This window comes from Nomascus leucogenys, chromosome 21 (genome assembly GCF_006542625.1).
Source record: "Nomascus leucogenys isolate Asia chromosome 21, Asia_NLE_v1, whole genome shotgun sequence".
NCBI classification, from domain to species: Eukaryota; Metazoa; Chordata; class Mammalia; order Primates; family Hylobatidae; genus Nomascus; species Nomascus leucogenys.
In genome coordinates, this window is record NC_044401.1 from 78,556,519 (window position 1) to 78,581,496 (window position 24,978).

The 24,978-nt window shown below is 39.9% G+C and overlaps 1 protein-coding gene and 1 pseudogene across 4 annotated transcripts in view; both read right to left on the bottom strand.

Annotated features, from left to right (window-relative positions):
* PTPRG (protein tyrosine phosphatase receptor type G) overlaps positions 1-24,978 on the bottom strand; it is a 743,963-nt gene that overhangs the window by 308,137 nt on the left and 410,848 nt on the right. For all 3 annotated transcript variants that reach the window (XM_003273634.3, XM_003273635.3, XM_030802031.1), the window contains exon 3: positions 3,361-3,540. In XM_003273634.3, the coding sequence (XP_003273682.1) occupies positions 3,361-3,540 (180 nt within the window). The remainder of the gene's footprint in view (positions 1-3,360; positions 3,541-24,978) is intronic.
* Positions 23,890-24,356, bottom strand: LOC100580652 (annotated as a pseudogene). The gene has a single exon (XR_001114673.2). The product of XR_001114673.2 is annotated as a 60S ribosomal protein L31 pseudogene (transcript).

Below are 24,978 nucleotides of genomic sequence, written 5' to 3' on the forward strand. Positions count from 1 at the left end.
AGGTTGCCTATCAATATTATTCAATGTGGAAATTATCAACCTCACCCTAATTTAGCCTGCACTAATATGTACTGTTCAGTTGAATTTATATCATCCAGACAAAACAGAGCAAATAAATACTCATTTCTCCAAAATTCTAAAAAATTTATGAACTCACGCGGCATGTTAAGATCCACAGAATAGCCAAGCATGGTGGCTCATGCCTGTAATCCTAGCATTTTGGCAGGCTGAGGCAGGCAGATCACTTGAAGCCAGGAGTTCAAAACCAGTCTGGCCAACATGGCAAAACCTTGTCTCTACTAAAAATACAAAAATTAGCCAGCCATGACCAGGCACGGTGGCTCACGCCCGTAATCCCAGCACTTTGGGAGGCTGAGACGGGCAGATCACTTGAAGTCAAGAGTTCCAGAGCAGTCTGGCCAGCGTGGTGAAATCCCGTCTCTACTAAAAATACAAAAATTAGCCGGGGGTGGTGGTGCGCACTCCTGTAGTCCCAGCTACTCGGGTTGCTGAGGTGGGAGAATTGCTTCAACCCAGGAGGCGGAGGTTGCAGTGAGCCGAGATTGTGCCACTGCACTCCGGCCTGGGTGACAGAGCGAGACTCCGCCTCAAAAAAAAAAAATTAGCCGGGCATGGAGGTGGGTGTCTGTAATCCCAGTTACTCAGGTGGATGAGGCACGAAAACTGCTTGAACCCGGGAGGCAGAGGTTGCAATGAACTGATATCATGCCACTGAACTCCAGCCGGGGCAACAGAGTGAGACCGTCTCAAAAAAAAAAAAAAAAAAAAAGACCTACCAAATGAAAGAGGTTTCTATTAGTGTTAAAACAAAACAATACAAGTTGATTTCTGCACCCAAGTTTCTAAACCACCATAAGTTAAAACTCTTTCAAGAGATAAAAAAAAAAAAAAAATACACGTTCTTTGATTCGAATTATATATAACTGGTTGTCACTTTTTAAAAACCCTTCCTACAGAATCATCTTAGAGTATTTATGATATATTGGCCTATCTAATATTATATCGTGAATTTTACAGTAATAAGTTGTACGAGAGTAACAAAGATTTAGTTCTGCTTCTCAGAACATTGTGCTTCTGAAATTTCTGAGACTGATGGGTTCGTATTTGGATAGCTTTGCTCTAAAATCAAGTGCATGCACTCAGAGATATGCAACAGGTTGTGGATCACTCTAGGAAGAGAGGAGAGTGACACAGATTGATAATCAGCTTCTGGAAGACCAAGGTCATGAATCAACTTGCATTGAGTGAACCCTACATACGTCTAAAACCTGTCATTGGTGATACCAAGCTGAAAGCTGTCACTGAAACGTGTTATCTTTGCCGAAGGCTGTCGAGCGTTGCAAGTCAAGTAGAAAACCATATCAGAGAGCCCAGGGATTGTCTTTGACAGCCTTCCAGAATGTGGTGCTGAGGTGGTACTCAGTTCCAATCTGATTGCACCCAGTGTGGCAAAGCTCTCCTCCACTACATTTAGATGGTCTGAAGAGAAATAATCTCATTGCAGTTATCCTAAGAACACCATATTTAAAACATAAAGTAGGGCAACTGATAGGTACATTCTAAATTGTGACAATAAGCACACAATCTGTGCTGGAGTGATAGAGAGGTGAGGATGAAAAGGTACGTAGAGGCCAGGTACAGTGGCTCATGCCTGTAATCCCAGCACTTTGGGAGGTCGAGGCGAGGAGATCACCTGAGGTCAGGAGTTCTAGACCAGTCAGGCCAAGATGGCGAAATTCTGTCTCTCCTAAAAACACAAAAACTAGCTGGGGGTGGTGGCACATGCCTGTAATCCCAGCTACTTGGGAGGCTGAGGCAGGAGAATCACTTGAACCTAGGAGGTGGAGGTTGCAGTGAACCAAGATCATGCCACTGCACTCCAGCCTGGGCAACAGAGCACGACTCCATCTCAAAAAAAAAAAAAAAATTACGTACAAATAACATTATTGGATCACCAGTTTTTTCTGAGCAGCTATTCATGTAGATGAATCGAGGTACAGGAGAGGTTCGCCTGCTATAACACAGGAAGCAGAATTGTTTCTGCGGGCGTTATAAAAAAGGCCCAAAGCCAGGAATCACTGCGCTAAGCTAAGTGGGAAGCCATTCTATGAACAAGCCAGGCAAACTCAAAGCAATCAGCCATGAATAATCTCAAACAAATGATGGTTTGGAGAAAGAAAGAAAATCGATCCCTAAAGCTGCCCATTTAGCCAGTTAGGTTATTTAAAAAAAAAAAAAAAAAAAGGCAACTTTGTGACCTACAACATGAATAGGACCAAAGGGCTAGGAGTGAAGTCATTTTAGCCCAGCATGAGGGCTCTGGCAGCCAAGGCTCCTGAAAGGGATTACTAACAGTGGTGCACAGTGACATCCTTGGTTACAAAGAGTTCACTTTAAAAAGAGAAAGAGAGAAAAAAACTTGCTTTAATGGCCCGAAGTTATAAGTAGTTAAGTAATAAGAGTGAAAAATATCTTTAGGCATCAACAGAACCCCAGGTAGCACTAAGCAGAGATGTAATATAACATCCCAGAGCTTATTTTCAGATCGTACAGTGGAGCACAGCAAGGCATTCTCTGGTACTTACAAGGACAATCTATAAACTGATATTTGCACAACAGTAATTGAGAGGGAGGCGGCTCTTCGCATTAGCAATGGTAAAAAGACGATGCTGCATATTCACAAACCCCAAAACGACAAGTGGAAGAATTGAATTGCTGGTCTGATACACAAAGGGATGAGACAGTTCATCTGTACTCGGAAGTAATAAAAAATATTAATAAAGCAAAATCTCAAGGAAGATAAGAATTCTGTTTTCATTTGCATATTTGGCACAATGTTACCTGATAGAACTTTCTGCAATGAGAGAATGTCCTCTGTCTGGGCTGCCCAATAGGGTAGTCACTAGCCGCATGTGGCTGATAAGCACTTGAAATGTACCTAGTACAACTGAGGGACCAAATTTCAATATTATTTAATTTTTAATTAAAACTTAAATGGAAATAGTCACGTGGCTAGTGGCTACCATATTGGGTGGCTTTCTGAAAGTCTTTCTACATACCTCACATCTATTAACTCATTTAATCACTACAACCCTAGGTCTAGATGTATAATATTTTATTATCTATAGTTTATATTTTTTAAAAAATGAAGCCACAGGGTGATTAGCCACAGAGTGAGTTACTGAGTTACGTAACTTGTTCTGAAACTAAGGACTTATTTAGGCTCCCTACAGCAATGTGCACTACAGTTAAGGAGCAAGTCATGGTTAAGGTAAACACCAGAGACATCCAAAAGCAGTTCATGTTGCTCTGTGGACAAATAAAGAAGCCATTGTCTACCTGTTTTCCCTGTGTTTTTCATCCAGGTTTTGTTAGAAGACTCATTGTCGAAGCCATCGAGTTGCAGTTCCTGGTATTCTTCCCCAACACGCGCATACTGGTCTGAAATGTCAATAGGAGACTGGTGATGGCCCCCACAGCTGACACTAGATGTGACCCAGTGCTCAGGACCATAGGCACCTGTTGAAAGAAGACAACACTTCAATCCTCATGGTTCAAGGGTCAGGGATGAAATGAATAAATCTTAGGAAGCTGAGCACTGCATCTCTCAACATGTCCCCAATCCAAAGACGTGAATGTACTGAAAACTACGAATCAAACCATTTGCCTGAGGTGGCAAGAAGATTTCAGAAAAGATGTTACTTAAGCTAGTTTTGCTTCTTGATTTACAATCAAACATTTGCTAACTTTATCTTTAATCAGGTTAAGAGAGTTGTGTAGAAGGGCTGTTAGGGTTGTCCATATTTCTGACAGTTTTTAAATGTTTCCTAAAATAAGTAGAGCATTTATTCACAAAAAAACACCTTCATCAAGTTAGCATGTTTTGCTATTGTGAGCAATATCCTAAATACAACTTTCTTCTTAGCCCATAAAACACTGTAAACATGAAAAAGGGGAAAAAAATTAAAGGCAACAGAAAACAGATGAGAGGCATTACAAATGACGGAGGCAATAAAGGCAGGTTTTTCCTTTGGCTAATTGTGAAAGATTTTTCAGTTTGGCCCTCATTTGTACACTGGAGTGTTAAGACGCTCATCTCTCCTTTTTAATCCTTCTCTCTCATAGAAAATGCAGGTATAAAGTTACCTTCAAACTGGACTCTGCACTCATATAAATAAAGACTTTGGGGGGACATATGCCACAGAAATAAAGGAAGAAAGCACATCCATACAGCATAATTCTAATAGGTACCAATCAGGCATAAATACAGAAAACACACTGCATTTGCCTCCCTGCCCTATTTGGAAGTGAAATACTACAGGGGCAGTTTCTATTACGCTGACTACAAGCTCTTAGACTTCTCCACATCCTACTTTTTTTTTCTTTTTTTTTTTTTTTTTTTTTTTGAGACGGAGTCTCGCTCTGTCCCCAGGCTGGGGTGCAGTGGGCGATCTCGCTCACTGCAAGCTCCGCCTCCCGGGTTCACGCCATTCTCCTGCCTCAGCCTCTCCAGTAGCTGGGACTACAGGCGCCCGCCACCACGCCCGGCTAATTTTTTGTATTTTTAGTAGAGACGGGGTTTCACCGTGGTCTCGATCTCCTGACCTCGTGATCCGCCCGCCTCGGCCTCCCAAAGTGCTGGGATTACAAGCGTGAGCCACCGCGCCCGGCCCGCATCCTACTTTTAACCTCGCTGACACAACAAAGCGGGAGTAGCCTGCTGAAACAACTTTTGCTGGAAAGAGTAAGACTGAATCCTTTATTGAGAATTAGATAAGAATAAACCTCACAATTTTTAGCAAGTAAAACACAGGCTTCCCAACGAGAAAGCTTAATGTGTGTATATACATTCATCTACAGAAATACTGGTGGATGGGTGGGGATTTTTGTGCCTCCTGTATACCTAGCCTTGTACAATGGAAGACACAGAGAAATCTTGTTTAGTTTATTAGTAGGTAAGTCTAACTACTAGCCTTGTTAGTTTAGTAGTAGATAAACCTCCCTACCACTAAATAAGAGCCCACATGAGTGGCTGCCACCCAATCATTTGCCATGGCTTTCCCCATTCCCCCAAAACTGATAACAGCTCACAGTAGATATAAACAATGGTACAAGAAAAATGGGACAATCACAGAAAGTATTTTCCATTATGGTAAGGGAGGTTTCATGGCTGCAAGAGCAATGGATATAGCTCCTTAAAAATGATGCATATTTTTGCTATCTGGAAAATACCGCAGCCTCACTCTAATGCTTAAGTCATTCTCCCTAATCCTCATCCCAAAGAGTAAGATAAAAACAGACTATCCAAACGAACATGTTCGCTGACTGGCAAAGGTCTAGCAATCTTCGGGCACTTTTAAGTCATTTGTAAGTGTCACGCTACTATCTGGAAAAAGTTCACATCACCATTTTCTTCACTGCACGATTCCAACTAAATTGTCATAGGCTTTTCACTCATGTATTCTTTTTTTTTACCTCTTTGTCAAATTCCCTATGACTGTGATGAGTCACAAAGGGATAGTATGCATTTGCCATATACTTAGCCAAATTTTATTTTGGCCAAACTTTATTTTCATCTTGCATCTATATATTTGGAGAAAAAAAAAAAAGGAGAGGAAGGAGACATAAGGAATGGCTCTAATTATCCTGTCTACAGCTTAAATTTTCTTCCAGATGCCAAAAGAATCCACTGAAAAACCAAATAAAGTGATTGTTGATTTATTAGATGGCTGACCAAAATAGGAATTTTACTTAGCCACAATTGAGCTTGTAAATCCAAATTATACAACCCTAATGTTTTAATATCATAATATCATATGTGTATGTATGCACGCCTTCTAGAAACTTACAGTACAATAAAATTACACTCAACAGAGAAAAATGATATCGGACACACTAAAATAAATCCAAATACATATGACTCAAATAATAGATGCAAGCCATCATTTGTAAAAACAGATACCTGATAATTAGCCTCCTACTACTAACAATTTAAAAAATACTCTGCAGGCCGGGCGCAGTGACTCACGCTTGTAATCCCAGCACTTTGGGAGGCCGAGGCGGGTGGATCACGAGGTCAGGAGATTGAGACCACGGTAAAACCCCGTCTCTACTAAAAATACAAAAAAAAAAAAAAAAAAAAAAATTAGCCGGGCGTGGTGGCTGGCGCCTGTAGTCCCAGCTACTCGGAGAGGCTGAGGCAGGAGAATGGCGTGACTCTAGGAGGTGGAGCTTGCAGTGAGCCGAGATCGCACCACTGCACTCCAGCCTGGGTGCCTGGGTGACACAGCAAGACTCCATCTCAAAAAAAAAAAAAAAAATACTCTGCAACGTCAGAAAAGTACTTGCCGTTCATATTATTTCTCATAGCCTTCCAGACATGGGTAAAATATAATTTATCACTCTATAAAAATATAATCTGGGTTCATACCAGTGGGATTCATTTATTCACTGGTAACAATCTGAAGATTTAAGCCGACTACATGCTTGCTTTCACACTTCCACCTAATATACGTTCAAGTGCAATTTTAATTGAAACTGATCTTCCACTTCAGATTTCAAATTAATTCTTCTTTGGAGTACTTCATGCTTCAAATACCCTTGCCTTGCAAAAACCCCTATGTCATTAGCAGAGGAAATAGAACATTTTTTCCAAGCTTGCAGGTATTGATTATCTATTCTCACATCGAAGCACCATTGCCATTCCACACTGTATAAATCTCTTCAGTGTTAAGACACTTTATAAAAGACTGAGAATTATACCATTAATCATTTGCAGTTCCGCAAGACTCATAGTATTGAATGCTTTGTTTTTCACAAATTTGAATAAATACTTTATAGTAAAAAAAAAAAAAAGATACTAAATAAAGACTATGGTTAACTTAAACCTAGTTGGGAAGAGATGAACACTTAACGAGAAGCCTTCCTGCCTCAGACATGATATTACCCATCTAAAATAAGAATAAGAAGTCACTTGCACTTTAGTTTCCTCTTACCGACTCTTTCTTAGAAGTAACAAGACATCTGTATTTTGGCAGCGAGATCCTTCTGAATGGCTCACCAACTCCAGCACGTGAATCTAGTACACAAGTCGGTGTTCTCAAAAGGGAAGAGGTAAGGGCAGGGGTAGAAACCACAGGGCAGTTTGGGCTGCCAAAAGTAATTTCCTGTTCACCTGATGAAAGTCTTAAAGAAATGAGATTTTGATTGAGACATACTGCCAACCTCTAAGTACTAAGGGAATGTAATAGTGTTTCTCATTCAACATGTGATGACAAATATATTCTTTTTAATGAATTCAATAAACACATCTGAAACCCCCGGCTAAAAGTTTGATCTCAGGGTAAACGTCCCTTTGTGAGGGATACACAGGGGTTCTTGGTTTCCTTTGGACCCCATTATCACTATTGTATAATTTACCATTTATACCTAAATATCTGTCTTCCCCACTAGTGGTAAACTCTGAGAACTGGTTCCTCCTATATCTTGTACAAATTCATTCCAATGCCTATCACAGGGGCTCACATACAGTAAGCCCTTAAAACATACTTTTAGGTACAAATAAATGAATTGAAAGAAGAGAGAACTGAAAGAAGACATTAAAGAATGGCAGAGTTCCACTCTTTAATATGATTCAAACATGTTAAATATGATGATTGTCATATTAAATATGATTGTTCAATATGATGATTGTCATATTTATTTTAGTTTGAGTTTATACATCTATCTGCTGACTTCTTGCTAAATATTCCTCACTCCCTTGGTCTCCAGAGCCAGGATGTCAACTTCAGGAGTGAATACTCCTTTTCGTTCTTCACTAATATATTAAATTCATTTGAACAAGGTAAAATAAGCTGCAAATATGTGATGTCCATGAAAGAATCCATGTGCAAATTTAACAAGCCCAGCAAAGGTGACTATGGCTTTTTAAAGAAAGGGTGCAGTAGAACTCTTGCTTTCAATGCCTTCTGTGAAGCATCATCATTTTTAAACTGCTCTTATTTTTTCTATGCTTTAACAGACCTCTGTAATCAAAGAAGGTCAATCAAAGAGGAAATTTAGTCTTAATGATCAATCCATCACTGTTATCAATTTAAATACAGAATCAACACTTGCTCAGTCCTAGACAGTGCTGAGAAATGCGAGATAAGGAGCAGGGCTGCCCCAGTTCCCTTGGACAATTTAAGCTGCCTGTGGCTCACAGCCCCTCCTCTGTACAATGAGGTGCCCAGATACCAAAGGGTGGCTATAGGATTATATTAGATAATCCATGTGCTTAGAGCATTATCAAACACTGGAAGTTCAGTAAGTGCTGCCCGCAATAATTACTGCCTTTGTTACTGGCTTGTAAATGTATAGCAGATTGTCAAGAAACTAGGCAATGGATGGAACGGACATGTAGCCCACCCAACGGCTAAGGCAGCTGGGTGCAAGCATTTCATGGAATGCAAAGGGAGAGGAAGGGCCCCACCTCCCCAGGAGAGAACTTATGGTGGGGATGACACTTGAGTGAAGTCACTTGGGGCAGTGCAGAGAAGTTTACTAGCCTGTGGTCATCTTACTCAGGCATTTCCCATTTGGGCAGAGGCCAAGAGTCAAAAATAGAGTTCGCCCCTCTGGCAAGAAGAGCTTAATCCCATCTTTGGCTAGATTTAGTAAGTAAGTTCCCAGTGGAGAGGCCTAGCAAACATCACCTTAGTCAAGTGAGACCACGTGGCTACCTTGGACATCTGACAAGAAGTGGTAAGAAGGGCAAATCACCTCCATGGTATTCTTTCCAAAAATTCACAACCCTGGTATAATCATGGGGAATACATCAGATAAACCCAAATTGGGGAACATTCTATATAATTGACAAACACTCCTCAAAAGTGTCAAGGTCATGAGAAAGACTAAAACACTGTCAGAGACCAGAGAAGATTAAGGAGACAGAGACAATAAATAGAATGTGGTGCTCTAGATTGAATGGTGGAATCAAAAACAAAAATTAATGGAAAAACTCATGAGTTCTGAGTAAAGTTTGGTGCTCAGTTAATAGTAAACACACCCATGTTGGGTTCCTAGTAGGTCCTTGTCAAAAGGTCATTCTTCTGTGGCTACTCTGCCAACGAAATGAAGAAATTATGGAGGAAACTGCATAGAAGCCAAGTAAAATATAAGTTGTGTTAAATGAGTTAAATTTTACTATCCAGGTTTCACTGGATTTACTGGTATGCACTTAGGCCGTTGTCTACGGCACGAGAGATGAGGGAGATGGACACTGATTTATGGGTAATACTGGGATGATTGTCATATCCTTTTTGGATAAAGGTTGAGTCTGCAAACACAAAAGACGAGGGAAAGAAGAGACTAGGGTAAAGAAAATAATCAAGTTCATGGGTGATATTATTTAAGCTTATATAAAAACCTTATGTAAAGTTGGAGAAATTCAGTTTTTAAAGCTGTCATTAAGAAAAACATCATTAGCTTAATCTATAGCTCATTTGTGCATTAAAATAATCCACTTCTACCTCCTTAGGGTGCCATTAACAAGTCACTGTATTTTTCTCATTTTGAGATGTTACAATTCAGTAGACTAGCATCAGGAAGACGTATTTCTACAGTAGGGAGAATAAATCACACAATTGGAGATTAATTCCAACTGGTCTGTTTAAGGCAGACAGAATTTTTCACGTGAAAATAATGGCAAATACTGTAAATCTAGGCTTGAATCTGAGACTTCACTTCATGCTCAGTTTCTTTAAGGCAGATTTAGCCCAAAGGACTTGGTCGACACATATGAATTTTAAATCAATGATAGTTAATTCTATTCAAACAAATATCAAATAAAAATCTGAGAGAAACACCTTAATGTTCCCCTACCATCACCCCCAGCAATACTACTTGAAAAGTCCAAATAAGGACAAATAAAACTGGTCAACAACAAGAATTTTCTAAAATTTAAGCAAACCTTCTCACTTCAGTATAGTTCTCTGTTCATAATTGACCTAAGATAAAAGTTGTATGAGCACAGAAATCATACTTTGTCTAAAAGCAAGGAATTTCACATACCTATCTATGATTCATATTCCAAACAGTGGTTTCTTTAAATACATAAGAGGTTCTTTGCTGAAAATAAGCATGTACCTTGAATTTATTTTACCACAATAGATCCAAATAATGGTTCCTATTCACTAATGAAAAGCCATTAAAAACAATGAATTCTGTCTAAATCTAATTAAAAAACAAAACCAATATACATGTTATGAACTGTTTCTAGTCAAATATGCTTATTAATGCCTCCCTCAATAAACTTACATTACAAATATTACCTGAATCCAGGCTTATTACTCTGCATCCTGTTGTCTGCTTTTAACCAACAGCAACAATCCAAAAATATGTTTATCATTTTTACCTATTATAATTAATGCTTTTTACCCGAAATCGAATACACATGTTTAAATTATTCCATGTTTTAATTAAAATCTTTATGGGATTCTGCTTACAATTCTTTTGCATTCTCCAGTACTGGTAGCTTAATTACTTCTTGTGCATTTATTGTTTGTGTGTACAGGAAAAATGGAAAAAGTCTTAAAAGGCATGCATATTACGGCTTGCCACTATTTTTACTTTATTCGTATTCAATTATAAAGCTGTTCAACTTTGTTGATCGAAATCTTCTAAATTTTAAGCCAGTTAAGAAAATATTAAGTTACTTTGCAAATAATGAAATACACTTACACATTTTTTGGTTTTAAATTCTAGCTATAAAAACTGCAGTACTCCATTTCGTATCAATGATGTGCTTTAAGAAAACTATCAACAATTAACCATAATACCAGAAGTAATATCAGACAGTAACACCAGAAATAGAAACTACTTTGTTCATTTTTTAATACCATTGTCTGTCTAATTTCCCAGGGTGTCTATTTTAGGACTGGATGTTAAAACTATTTCAGGTAAAATTTCATTCAGTACCAGTGCCTAAATTGGAGGTCCCAGACTCTAATCCTGATGGTAAAAGCTTCTCTGAAGCCTGTTTTACTGTTCTGGAAAAGGAGGGTATTAAAAAGAGTAAAGATGGCAATAATGGCTACCTTTTTTTTTTTTTTTTTTTTGAGACGGAGTCTCACTCTGTCGCCCAGGCTGGAGGGCAGTGGCACGATCTCGGCTCACTGCAAGCTCCGCCTCCCGGGTTCACACCATTCTCCTGCCTCAGCCTCTCCGAGTAGCTGGGACTACAGGCGCCCGCCACCACGCCCGGCTAATTTTTTGTATTTTTTAGTAGAGACGGGGTTTCACCGTGGTCTCCATCTCCTGACCTAGTGATCCGCCCGTCTCGGCCTCCCAAAGTGCTGGGATTACAAGCGTGAGCCACCGTGCCCAGCCTATAATGGCTACCTTTTACTTCTGAGCCACAGACCTCTAGGCTGAGTAAAGGCTCAAAAGGAGTTGACTGATTAGTGATGCCTGCATGGGTGTGTAATATGACATTATTAGAGTACAAACCATGAACATGCATGCCATCCACACTGCAAGATTCTGAAGGTCCTTCAAAGACTTAAAAGTCTTTGACCTCTGCATGTTTAGGTGTATCTGGGATTTAAAAGCTGTATCTTTCAAGTTGAATCCACCCCACATCCAAACATTCATTAAAAATTTCTACCAATAATAGGGATCATTTATTCACCCAAAACCTAACTAGTCTGACTTAAAGTTGTACCAACTTTATTCCTGCTTCTCACAGATACAACATGAAACTGGCTTCAACAAGTATCTGAGATACTAACAAAGTTACCACAATTCTTACTGGCCAATGCCAAACATCTTAAGTGTTTATAAAATGGAGATGAGTTGGTTCCAGACCTAAACTTTTCAACCTTAAAGTTAGGTACACCCTCAAAGAGTCAACATTTTGACTAATATGTTCTTTTAGAATCCTGACTTTCCATCAAGACATAACAGAAACGATCATCCAAGGATTAAAAAGATCACACAACAAAGTACAAAGAGCACTGGGGAAGGTTGGCTGGCAACTTGAGTTCTAGTTCAAGGATAACAAGTAAGATTTACCTTGCATGTTGGCTCCAAATAACTCACAAATTGTATGACTAGTTATTCATAAAGACAAGATTAATGAGCAATACCTTTCTAGGGGGACAGTCATATCACATATTTGCTCTTTCCATTCCAGTTTCATCTCTGGAGAGTGGACATGAATATGGCAGTGGTGATGTTTTATAAAAATTCAATTTTGTTACATGTAAATTACAGGGTTACATTAGATCACTTCTAAAGCTCCTAAGAGTTCTAAATTCAATCGGACACGTCCTTTAAATACCCGGAAGAATCAAATAGACACCAAATATTTGTTGATAGTCCAGCCGACCTCCAAACCCCAAAGTACCTTACTAAAAGTAACCACAAGGATGTGATAAGGGTTTAATAAACGATTTACACCAAGATCATGTCCAACAGTACTTGGCACATACCAAGTACTCACTAAACATGATTATCCATACTTTCCTCTACGAACACACATCCAAACACTAATATCTAAATGGCATAACCCTGACCCAGCTTCAGAAACTGCACCTGACTAGTATATGGCAATTAGTGGAATCTCATCCTCCTTGACAAGAGATTGAATCAGCAAAGGGTGTTAACCCAGGCCTAAGCCAATTAGTGCCTGGAAGATTCCTCAGTTCAGAGGGTGATATGGTTTGGCTATGTCCCCATCCAAATGTCATCTTGAATTGTAGTTCCCGTAATCCCCATGTGTCATGGAAGCGACAAGGTGGAGGAAAGTGAGTCATATGGGCAGTTTCTCCCATCCTGTTCCAGTGATACTGAGTGAGTTCTCACGAGATCTGATGGTTTTATAAGGGGTTTCCCCCTGTGCTGGGCACTCAATCTCTGTCCTGCCGCCCAGTGAAGAGGTGCCTTCTGCCACGACTGTAAGTTTCCTGAGGCCTCCCCAGCCATTTGGAACGATGAGTCAATTGAACCTCTTTTCTTTATAAATTACCCAGTCTCAAGTATTTCTTCATAGCAGCATGAGAACGGACTAATACAGAGGGACTGGTTTAGGTTGGTACTATTCACAAGGCAAGGCCCAAAATTTTGTTCAGAGCCTGTGGGATAGAACAGGCCCTCCTCCCTTGAATGTGAGTGAAGAAGGAAGGGAGCAGAATGACCTGCAATCGGGAGGGAAGCAGCCGAAGGCCAAAGGTGAAAAGTAAAAAGACAGTAACAAGAGAAAGGGGGGAAAATAGAGAGGAAGATCTGATCAAACCATGCCTGAAATTTAAATTTCATCTCTAGACTTTTCAGTTTTAACTGCCTTTGTATTTTAACCCATCTGAGTAGGCTTTGTGCTATTTGTAACTAATAAATACAGGATATAATCAAAATGCTGGTTTAAGAAGACCAACTTTTAAATTATTCAATGTTTTCACTAAGACGAAAATGTCAAATTATAAAGATAAAAACCAGGAATGCATTCTGGATGGAATATATAAAAATAACAACCCTAAATTCCCTCCTCCTTCTCCCTCTTTCTTCCTATCTTCTTTCCCTGTAAGAGAAGGACGAACTTGGCTAAGGTTTTAAAGATCTCATTTAGACAAAAGAAGAAGAAACCAGCTCTGAAGTCCATTGCTGTAAATTTTTACTCTTTTAACACAGTGGTCATGGGATAAAAATCCATGAAGCACTTAATGGGAATAGCTGCCTCTTGCTGAAGGCTTCTACCTCAGAGACACGCCACTGCTCAAGTTATCATGTGGGAAAGACTTGCTGAGGTGAGCACACATTATTCTGAAAAGTCAGAGATGCAACCCAGAGAGCAAAACAAAACTGACAGTTAAGGTCTGGTTTAAACATGGCCAGGATTTCGTGTCTTTGTATGGAAGGGCTTTTTCACACCATTACTCAGTATCATGCTCCATAAGGTTTTGTTTAATATTGAAAAAGATGCGGCCGGGCGCGGTGGCTCACTCTTGTAATCCCAGCACTTTGGGAGGCCTAGGCGGGCGGATCACGAGGTCAGGAGATCGAGACCACGGTGAAACCCCGCCTCTACTAAAAATACAAAAAATTAGCCGGGCGTGGTGGCGGGCGCCTGTAGTCCCAGCTACTCGGAGAGGCTGAGGCAGGAGAATGGCGTGAACCCGGGAGGCGGAGCTTGCAGTGAGCCGAGATTGCGCCACTGCACTCCAGCCTGGGCGACAGAGCGAGACTCCGTCTCAAAAAAAAAAAAAAAAAAAAAGCAAAAGAAAAAGATGCTCAAGCTCATGAGAAATTTCAGTCACAAGTAGGAAAAGGGAAAAATTCCCAGAGACAGAATTTGGGAGTTTGGTGTTTAGGAGGGCTGAGGGTCTGTATACCAACCTACTGACATAAAAGCTGAGAGGAAAAAAAAAAAAAAAGAAATTAAAAACAGTTTTACAAGGCAGTCACTCAACAGCACAGAGGCCTGGTGTGGATGGGATGTGGGACCAGGAAACACTTCGCAGGGTGCAGACAGGATGAGTAACTCCCTTCCTGTGACAACCATAAAAGGAGGAATGTTTGCTCCAAAATATATTAATTATTAAATGCTATCTGGGGAAATGTCTGGACATAAAGCACCATATTTATGAGGTAAAGCCAAAACAACATGATGAATTCTGGGTCCCACTGTCACACTGTGAATACTTGATTGTAACTTGTACTTCTATTTCGATAAATTCATAGTGTAAGTAACTTCCAGTAAATGAGACCGAGGAAAAAAATTAGAGGGATTTTAGCAGAAATAATAGTCATAAAAATCACCTAATCAGAGAGGCCTTCTGACCTAACTATCTAAAATAGCACCCCTAGCCACTCTCTATTTCGTTAGCTTTGTTAATTTCTCTTCCTAGTACAAGGCCCATGAGAAAATGAGCTCCATGGTGTCAGGGACTTATCTGTTTTCATATCTGTTCAATAGGGATAGGACTAGGGTAAGGCAAACAAGGCACTCACCAAAAATTCAGTTATCAAAACAGATAAGATTTCGAAAGTATCGTAAAATTTTAAATGAGTTCAAAAAATCTGTGATGAGCAAAGAAAGATATTATCAGTAATGGTGCTGTGCAAAGACTATTGAACTCTGAACCAAAAGGAAAAATCAATAATCAACCATATTACATCAAAATCTGAATTATCTTGATAGCTGAGTTTTTAAACATCCAAGTCCTACTTCTGCTATCAAATGACTAACATCAACAATCCATCATCCATTTGGAGAATATTCACTATATTCATTGTAATGAAAACTTTCTACATTTTCTCTTCTTTGCTCCTTTCAACAACTTGTGTCAAATATGCCCTAGCTTCCCCATTTTACAGATAATGAAACTGAGGCTCAGAAGCTAGAAAACTTGCCCTTGTGTAGTATGTGTAAGATCAAACAGTCATCGCCAGATCTATGGGACTAAAGCATGCTCCAAAACAGGGGTTTGCAAACTACGGCCTGTGAGTCAAATCCAGCCCACAACCTGTTTTTATAAACAGTTTTATTGGAACTTGGTCATATCCATTCATTCATATATTGTCTAAAGATCAGATTTGAGTAGTTTTAAAAGAGACAGCAAAGTCTAAAATATTTATCATCTGCCCTTACAGAAACTGTTTGTTGACCTTGGCTCTAAATCGTAAAATATTGCTTCCCTGTCAGAAATACAGCACATAGGTAACATGTACATCTGCATACCTTATGTACCAGCAACTTAATACATATGTTTACAAGAAAGCATATTAAATTTCAGCAATGTTTATAATATGAAAGAATTGGCAATAATGCAAATATCCACCACTAGAAACTTGCTAAGCAAACTTATTTTATTACATAATACTATGCAATGGTCCAAAACTAGATGACTTTACTCTAGGACAAACCTCAAATGAATCCAAGATTTAAATGTTTAAAATAAATATATAAAAGTATAAGAAGCAGTTGTGGGAAGAATTAGAGTAGGGAAAGCATTTCTACATATTAAGTAAAAGTCAAAAAAGACTGATAAAATCAAATACAATAAAGAATACTTAACGTTCTGCATTGGAGGAACTATGGTAAAAAACATCAAAAGACAAATGACCAGCAAAACACATTTGCAATCCATACTACAAAAGTAAAAGTTCTCTAGTATGCAAAGAGATTCTAGAAATCAATCAGCTCTAAATGTCAGCCAGGCATGGCGGCTTACACTTGTAATCCCAGCACTTTGGGAGGCCGAGGCGAGCAGATCACTTGAGGTCAGGAGTTTGAGAACAGCCTGGCCAGCACAGCAAAACCCTGTCTCTACTAAAAATACAAAAATTAGTTGAGTCTGGTGGCAGGTGCCTGCAATCCCAGCTACTCAGGAGCCTGGGGCATGAGAATCGCTTGAACTCGGGAGGCTGAGGCTGCAAATGAGCCTAGATCACACCCCTGGACTCCAGCCTGGGCGACAGAGCGAGACTGTGTCTCAAAAAAAAAAAAAAAAAAAAAGAAAAAGAATAAACCCCAAATCTCACATAAAAACGGGTAAAGGAGGCCGGATGCGGTGCCTCACGCCCGTAATCTCAGCACTTTGGGAGGCCGAGGCGGGCGGATCACGAGGTCAGGAGATCGAGACCATCCTGGCTAACACGGTGAAACCCTGTCTCTACTAAAAATACAAAAAATTAGCCTGGTGTGGTGGCCGGCACCTGTAGTCCCAGCTACTCGCGAGGCTGAGGCAGGAGAATGGTGTGAACCCGGGAGGTGGAGCTTGCCGTGAGCGGAGATTGCACCACTGCACTCCAGCCTGGGCGACAGAGCGAGACTCTGTCTCAAGAGCAAAAAAAAGGATATGAACAACTGGAAAAAAAAAAAAAAAAAAAAAAAAAAGGAAATACAAATGGCTCCTTAACGTAGAAAAAGTTGCTGCTCCTCAAAAATAATGCGAAACACAAATTAAAACTCTATAGGTGAGATTTTCACCTACTAAATTTGCAAACATTCAAGACTTTTGATTACACACAGTTAGCAAGGATGTATTCAAATCAGCACTTTGTTTTATCACTACTGGGAGAGTGATATAATTCTTATGGAAAAAAATTTGGCAATCACTTAAAATTATAAATGTGCATTGCTTTGAACCTAGCGTTAATCCTACAGATACACTTTGCATTTTTACAAGGTTAAAGTTAGTCACGGCAGCACTGCTAGTAATATCCAACACTGGAAACAAAATAAACATCTATCACTCAAGGGCTAGTTAACTAAACGATGGCAAATCAATACAATGAAATAGTCTGGAATTCACTGGGGGAAAAAATAAACCTCTTTAAACTCAAATGAAAAGACCTCCAAGTTACATTTTTAATTGAAAAACTCAACATGCATTATGTTTTTTTTTTCTTTTTTTTTTTTTTTTTTTTTTTTTTGAGAAGGAGTCTGGCTCTGTCGCCCAGGCTGGAGTGCAGTGGCGCAATCTCGGCTCACTGTAAGCTCCGCCTCCCGGGTTCACGCCATTCTCCTGCCTCAGCCTCTCCGAGTAGCTGGGACTACAGGCGCCCGCCACCACGCCCGGCTAATTTTCTGTATTTTTAGTAGAGACGGGGTTTCACCGTGGTCCCGATCTCCTGATCTCGTGATCCGCCCGCCTCGGCCTCCCAAAGTGCTGGGATTACAAGCGTGAGCCACCACGCCCGGCCCCCAACATGCATTATGTTACACCATTTGTGTTTCTAATATGAGAAAATAAGTGGCGATACAGATTCATCTTTACATCCATACAGTATCTCTGTAAACATGTTTAAGACACTATAACATTAACAGAGGAAGAGGAAATAGGAGCAATTTTTTACTAATTATTTTATACTCTTTGAACACTGAATCATATAAATATCTTACCAATTTAAAAGTTAAATTTTTTAAAAAACTATATAAATTTCAAATGGAGGTAGAAATATCTAATGCCATTCTGTGAAAAAAAAGCTAGTTGCAGAACTATTATTACAGAAGTATATCACATCATGTAAAGAAAAAATTAATACAAATCAAAACCAGTAATTGTATATACACAAAAATTACAAGGAAACTTCCTAAACCATTAATGATGACTTCCGGCAGTCAAAACATACATGCGTGATCCAGGGAGATACTTATTTTGAAAATACATGTAGTACTTCTATAATTAAACAAAAACGTGTTAAAAAATTAGACACACAATTAGAGAACTCATGAGACCTTGATCTCAGGACATTCTCGATGAACTCTAAAACCCCTGAGGTTTTATCACATCATAGCATGCATTCTCAACGGGGGTGACACTGCCTCTAGTGGTGTGGTCTTGCTCCCGGTGAGGTAAAAGATTGTTCTTGGAGTGTGGAGGGTGGGGGAGGGCAGAAATATCTTACTCTTTTTACGTTTAAGGCACTAATATACATAGAGCACATAATCAGATATACAATCTATCTGTGGTATTAAAACCTCAGGGACTAGGGGGTGATTAAAGAGAAAATGTCTGAAAAGACTCCTAGGGATATAGGCAATAATAAACAAGGTTGAGAAACAATGCATTATGGAATTATAAGGTAGAAAAGGACCCCTATAAGCCGGGCGCGGTGGCTCACACCTGTAATTGTAGCACTTTGGGAGGCCAAGGCATGGCAGAACACCTGAGGTCGGCAGTTGAAGGACAGGCTGGCCAACAGGTTGAAACCCCATCTATATAAAAATACAAAAATTAGCCGGGCATGATGGTGGGCGCCTGTAATCCCAGCTACTTGGGAGGCTGAGGCAAGGAAAATTGCTTGAACCGGGGAAGCAGAGGTTGCTGTGAGCCGAGATTGCACCATTGGACACCAGCCTGGGCAAGACACCGAGACTCCCTCTCAAAAAAATTTTTTTTCAAAAGACCCTACAGTCTTTTCCATGTGATGTTATATCAGATCCATATTAAAACAAATACTTCATTTGAAACTAAAAATGAGACAATTTATTATTAAAAAGGAAGTCAATATTATATTTTATGTTAACCGCATATGAGAACCCTGTAAGTTGCTAATATACCCATTAGTACAAGTAAACAAGCTGATGCTGTGATTTAGACCCAAGTTTATACAACTCTTCCATTACACTGCATTACCTGTTGCTTCTCTACTGCATTATATTTAAATTTCACCCATCGGACCTCTTGGGAACTAGTGAGATCCTGACTGTTATCCAATTTCTGACCTATGCCTCCTGGCAACATTCACAAATTTAATAAATCCATCTCCTTTTTCAAGCTGTTTGATAGACATGCTCAAAAGGCCAGGGCTAAAGATAGAACTCTCCATCATTACAGTAGTGCATTATCTACAATTCCCTGGGAAGGGTTTTTCAATCTATTATGAATCCTCATTTCTCCATGTCAACTCTGAGAATATCAAGAGATATTCTGTCAAGGATCTTGCTGAAATGCATCCATTTCAGTTGCACTTGAAAATGTAGTAATGTTTTCCAGCACACTGCAGGGTTCCCAACAGTAGGTAACAAGGGACCTCCCGTGGGGAATATTAGAACACGGTTCTTCAAGGGTAGGACATAGAACTTCACCTTTGTAATCCAACACATGACAGTGGGGGCATTTGGCAAATAAAACTGCATCAAATAAATAGGGGTATACAAGGAGAATACCTAAAAAAGAGCAAATCAGTGAAAACATAAAAATGGCCGGCTCTCCTGTTTTTCATTGTGTCTAAATTTGTGATCGACATAAAATGTTTGATGAAAATCTTTACAGACCACAGGAATTATTATAATTTTAGGGGCTAAATAGATCATTGATGGAGGAGAAACACATGCAACTGTCAGAGTTACAGAAGCGATATATTTATATTGACAGCAAACAAAGTGGTCACCATAAAAAAAAAAGTATCCTTCAGAAAAATATGTAGAACTGTATTTTTAAGTGAAAAACAGTCTCATTTTAGGACTTACATGGTGAGATGGGGCAGCTCACTGACAATGGTCATGGATGATGAAGACAGTGTTTCTCAAATGCTAAACCAAAGACTAGTGCTGGGAGATTTGCAGTGAACAATCTCATTCGAAATAAAACATATTTCTGAGGCCCCATATAGCACCTCCAAGAGTGAGGTCAAGGAAAGTGTTTTGAGAATGAGGAAAACAGCCAAGAACAATATTACAGGCTGATACGGAGTACTAGCTGTTACCAGAGATTTGTGCTAAGTGCTTTCCAAGAGTCATCTCACACAATTCTCAAATTCACTGTAGGTCATAAACTTCCATGTTACCCCCATTTTATAGATGAGGCATGTGAGGGCAGAGGGTTAAATAACCTGTCCAAGATCATTCCCCTAGTAAACCGTTTTTAACCCTTCACACCTATTCTTTATTAACAGTTAACATTTATAGGCCACTGACAATGGACCAACGTCCACAGATTACCTTATTTGCTCCTGACAATACTACCCTCATTTTCTGAATGAAGAAACTGCAGCCAAGAAAGGTTATGCTATTTGGTATTTAAATCACACTATCAAGCAAGCAGTGAAAGCAAGATTCAAACTCAGACAGATGGCTCCAGAGACTCTCGTTAAACTTCTTGCTATAGCAATATTTAAATGGTTGGTACTGGTGGCAGTTAGGATGTTAGGCAAATCTGAAGGACAATTTCAACTCAGACTTCAGGTCTCTGTCTTAGAGCTGAGTTCAGCTGCCCCACAAAGGACAGGATCTCTCAGCTAAGGACACGCACTGGTGAGAACAGACTACCAGTACTGGGATCTTTGACCCTGTCTCTTCATAATCTGCAAAGAAAATAGTTATCATTATAAATGTATTAACAGAAGTGCCAATATTTCCAATAGAACCATATGTTTTTAGGTGGGGCACAAAGCTAAGTAGGTGGATAAAAGGAAATGAAGTGAGTAAGCAATTGCTTTCGTTGCCTAAAGACAGTCAGTCACGAAAAGGCACAGTGTTCCATAAAAGACATACTAAAAAAAAAAAATTTTTTTTTTAAGATGGAGTCTTGCTTTGTTGCCCAGGCTGGAGTGCAATGGCATGATCTTGGCTCACTGCAACCTCCGCCTTCTGGGTTCAAGTGATTCTCCTGCCTCACTTGTAGCTGGGATTACAGGAATTGGCCATGATGCCTGGCTGATTTTTATATTTTTGTAGAGATGGGGTTTCACCATGTTGCCCAGGCTGGTCTTGAACTCCTGACCTCAAGTGATCTGCCCAACTCAGCCTCCCAAAGGACATACTAAATTTGAGAAGATTAATGACATAAACATTGCAAGATTAAGGTAGAAATAAAAACTGGTAAAAAAAAAAATTCTATGTACAACTAATTAAAACCATAGGCCTTTGTGTACTAAGACAGTCTGCCCTATTTAAAGTATCAAAAGATTAAAAAATAGTTTAAAACAATACCAACACACTCTAAGAAAGACAGTCATGAGGCATCACAGTAACTTGTTTACTGTAAATGAAAAGAGAAAACTGGCTTAGAGTATGGCCTTGTGGTGTTGGTTCCACAGTTCTTCAACTACCTGTTTAAATATCACTAATATCATGGAAAAAAAAAAAAAAAAAAACCTCTGACAGTAGTCTATGTACATTATCAAGAAGGCAAAGGAAAGCATGATTTGACAGTTTTGTGGTGGGGTCCTATATGTCTGAGAGTTTTTTTTTTTTTTTTTTTTTTTTTTTGAAATGGAGTCTCGCTGTGTCACCCAGGCTGGAGTGCAGTGGAGCCATCTTGGCTCACTGCAACCTCCACCTCCCTGGTTCAAGCAATTCTCCCTGCCTCAACCTCCTGAGTAGCTGGGATTATAGGCGCCCACCACCACGCCCAGGTAATTTTCATATTTTTAGTAGAGATGGGGTTTCACCACGTTGGCCAGGCTGTTCTCAAACTCCTGACCTCACGTGATCCACCTGCCTCGGCCTCCCAAAGTGCTGTGATTACAGGTATGAGCCACCGCATCCGGACCCAAATCATTTTCTTAAACACAATGAAGAGTCCTATTTGGCAAGATGCATAAAAAGTACGATTAATAGGAAATGGAAGTTAAGATCCACACCTTGCCAGTAAGCAGGAGACAGCACATACATTTTTCCTTTTAGATTCTAGAACTAAACTCTGAATGATGCAAGCATATGTCAATTCCCATCTACCATATTGATGAACTTAGCTGCAATACTTTAGTTCAGGGGCTCCCATTCCAGAGAAAATGCTTAGTGATTTCCAAAACAGTTGGATCCTAGTTGTGAAAAACAAGTGCTCTAATTAGCAATTTAGAATTCCTTTCCTTGCAGATAAAACTGCTAATGCAGACAAAGCTTCAATATAAAATAACCATTTTCAGAAGATGCTGGACAAAGAGGATGAAGCACACTGTAATCAGCTTTCATTCTCTTTGTATCCTCAGTTCTCAACTGCAGGACTACTTTTTAAGGGGAAATTTAGACCTTTCAAGTGTCTAGGCAGGACAGCTTGTTTTCATTTATTAGCATTAATTTTTCTCCCTAACTCCCTCCCGGATAGCACAGCAAATTCTTGGTTGTACATTCACAAAAATCCCAGGCCAGGCACAGAGATGCATGCCTGTAAGCCCAGCACTTTAGGAGGCTGGGGTGGGAGGATCACTTGAGCCCAGAAGTTTAAGACCAGCCTGAGCAACACAGCCGGACCCTGTCTCTACAAAAAAAATTAAAAATTAGCTGGGCATGGTGGCACATGCAAGTGGTCCCAGCTACTCAGGAGTCCAAGGTGGGAGTATCACTTGAGATTGAGCCCAGGAGATCAAGGCTGCAGTAAGCCATGATCCTGCGACTGCACCCCACACTGGGCAACAGAGTGACACCATGTCTCAAAAAAAAAAAGAAAAAAGAAAAAGAAAAAGAAAGAAAGAAGAGGGGAGGGGAGGGGAGGGGAGGGAAGAAAGAGATCCAGAAACTACTCCTTCTTGCCCTTTCTAACTACTAACACTCAGGGGCCCATGCTGCCATCACCTCTCCTAGAAATGACTGCAATTGTCTCCTAACCTGACTCCCTGACCCACCCTCCCCTCCCCTTCAGTCTATGATCAACACAGCAGCCAGGGATCCTGTTAAAACTTAAGTCAGATCATGTCACTTACCTGCATGAAACCCCCCAACAGCACGCTACATCATTCAGAGTAAAAGACAAAGACCTGAAAAATCATCTACAAGGCCCTACACATCTGGCCTCTGCCCGAATTTACCTCCCTGATCACAGCTTCTACTTCCCTCCCCATGGATCCCTCTACAGAAGCCAAACAGGCCACCTTGCTGTCCCTTGAACATCACCAGCATTTTTCTGCTGTCCTCAGCCTACCTAGAGTAACAGGCAACTCATATCACCTTCTGGAGGTCCTTATATGTCACTTTATCAATAAGACCTACTCTGCCACACAAAGGTAAAACCTCTTGCACTGTGCTTTCTTCCTCTTTTTAATTTTTCCTCTGTAGCGCTCACCTTCTAATATACAGTACACATTTATTTGTTTCGTATATTGTCTATTGTTCACTCACTGCCCCAAGGGAAATTCTAAAATGACAGGGATGGGCCCATTATATGCACTGCTGCATACACATGGGTCAAAATAAGTATTCTAAAAAACACAAATAACAACGCGGTTTCACTTTATTTTTATTCTTTTTTGTTTTTTCTTCCTTCTAGTTTAACTTTAAAACAGTGGGTTTTAAACAACTCTATTGAGGTATAATTTATATATGCTTAAATTCAACCAGTTTAAGTGTACAATTCGATGACTTTTAGTAAACTTACAGAGTTGTACAACCATCACTACAATCCAGTTTCAGAACCTTTCCATCACACCAAATGATCCGAAGAGGGATTTTTTTTTTTTTTGCAATTTTATAACTTTATTTGATGTATCTGACGATCAGCGATTAGTTCTCATCCACATTGACTGTCTGTAAATTTTTGAAAGTGGTGACAGGTACATAGGTAACCAAAGTATATAGCTTATTTGGTGAATCTTCATCCTCATTACGTTTTCTGGACAGCCGCACACGGATTCGGTATGGGACATTCCTTATTCCTTTGGCCCAGACAGCTTTGTTGAGCCTGGTGTCAATGTGCACATCTGGAGTTCCCATCTCCTTCATGGCAAATTTCCGAATCTCTTTGAGTGCCCGAGGGGCACGCTTCTTGAAGCCCACTCCATGGATGCGCTTGTGAATGTTGATGGTGTATTCTTGGGCTACCACTTCGTTGATGGCAGAACGGCCCTTTTTCTTCTCGCCACCCTTCTTTGCGGGAGCCATTCTGCCGGGTCCAAGTTGGAGAAAAAGCCGAAGAGGGATTTTTAACTGGAAATATACCTATGTGACATCTCCTCTCTTGTTATAAAATGTAGTCAAACTTCTAGAAACAGTTTTGAAGCAACTTGCTCATGGACTAGTTACTCTTCAACCTCTAATTTCCTTTAGTTACAAGATAATGAGTTTTAGTTCAAATATGGTACCCAGCACTGTAAGAGCAATGGAAATAAGTAGAATTTGATTCCTGCCCTTTAACCAAAAATATGGAATATCCATACAAATACTGATTTCCTGGTATTGCCTTGACAAAATGAGAAAAGGATTTTCTTCCTGGAATATCTTGACATGGTCCCAATGAGACCAAGTACTTCAACTATCCTTCACCCAGATATGGCCAGGTAAGTACTTCCATGATGATAAGCCTAATTCTGTTCCCTTGAGAGTTCAAAACCAGCCTGGCCAACATGGTGAAACCCCATCTCTACTAAAAATACAAAAAAATTAGCCGGACACGGTTGGCAGGTGCCTGTAATCCCAGCTACTTAGGAGGCTGAGGTGGGAGAATCACTTGAACCCAGGAGGCAGAGGTTGCAGTTGGCCGAGATTGCACCACTGCACTCCAGCCTGGGTGACAGCGACATTCCGTCTCAAAAAAAAAA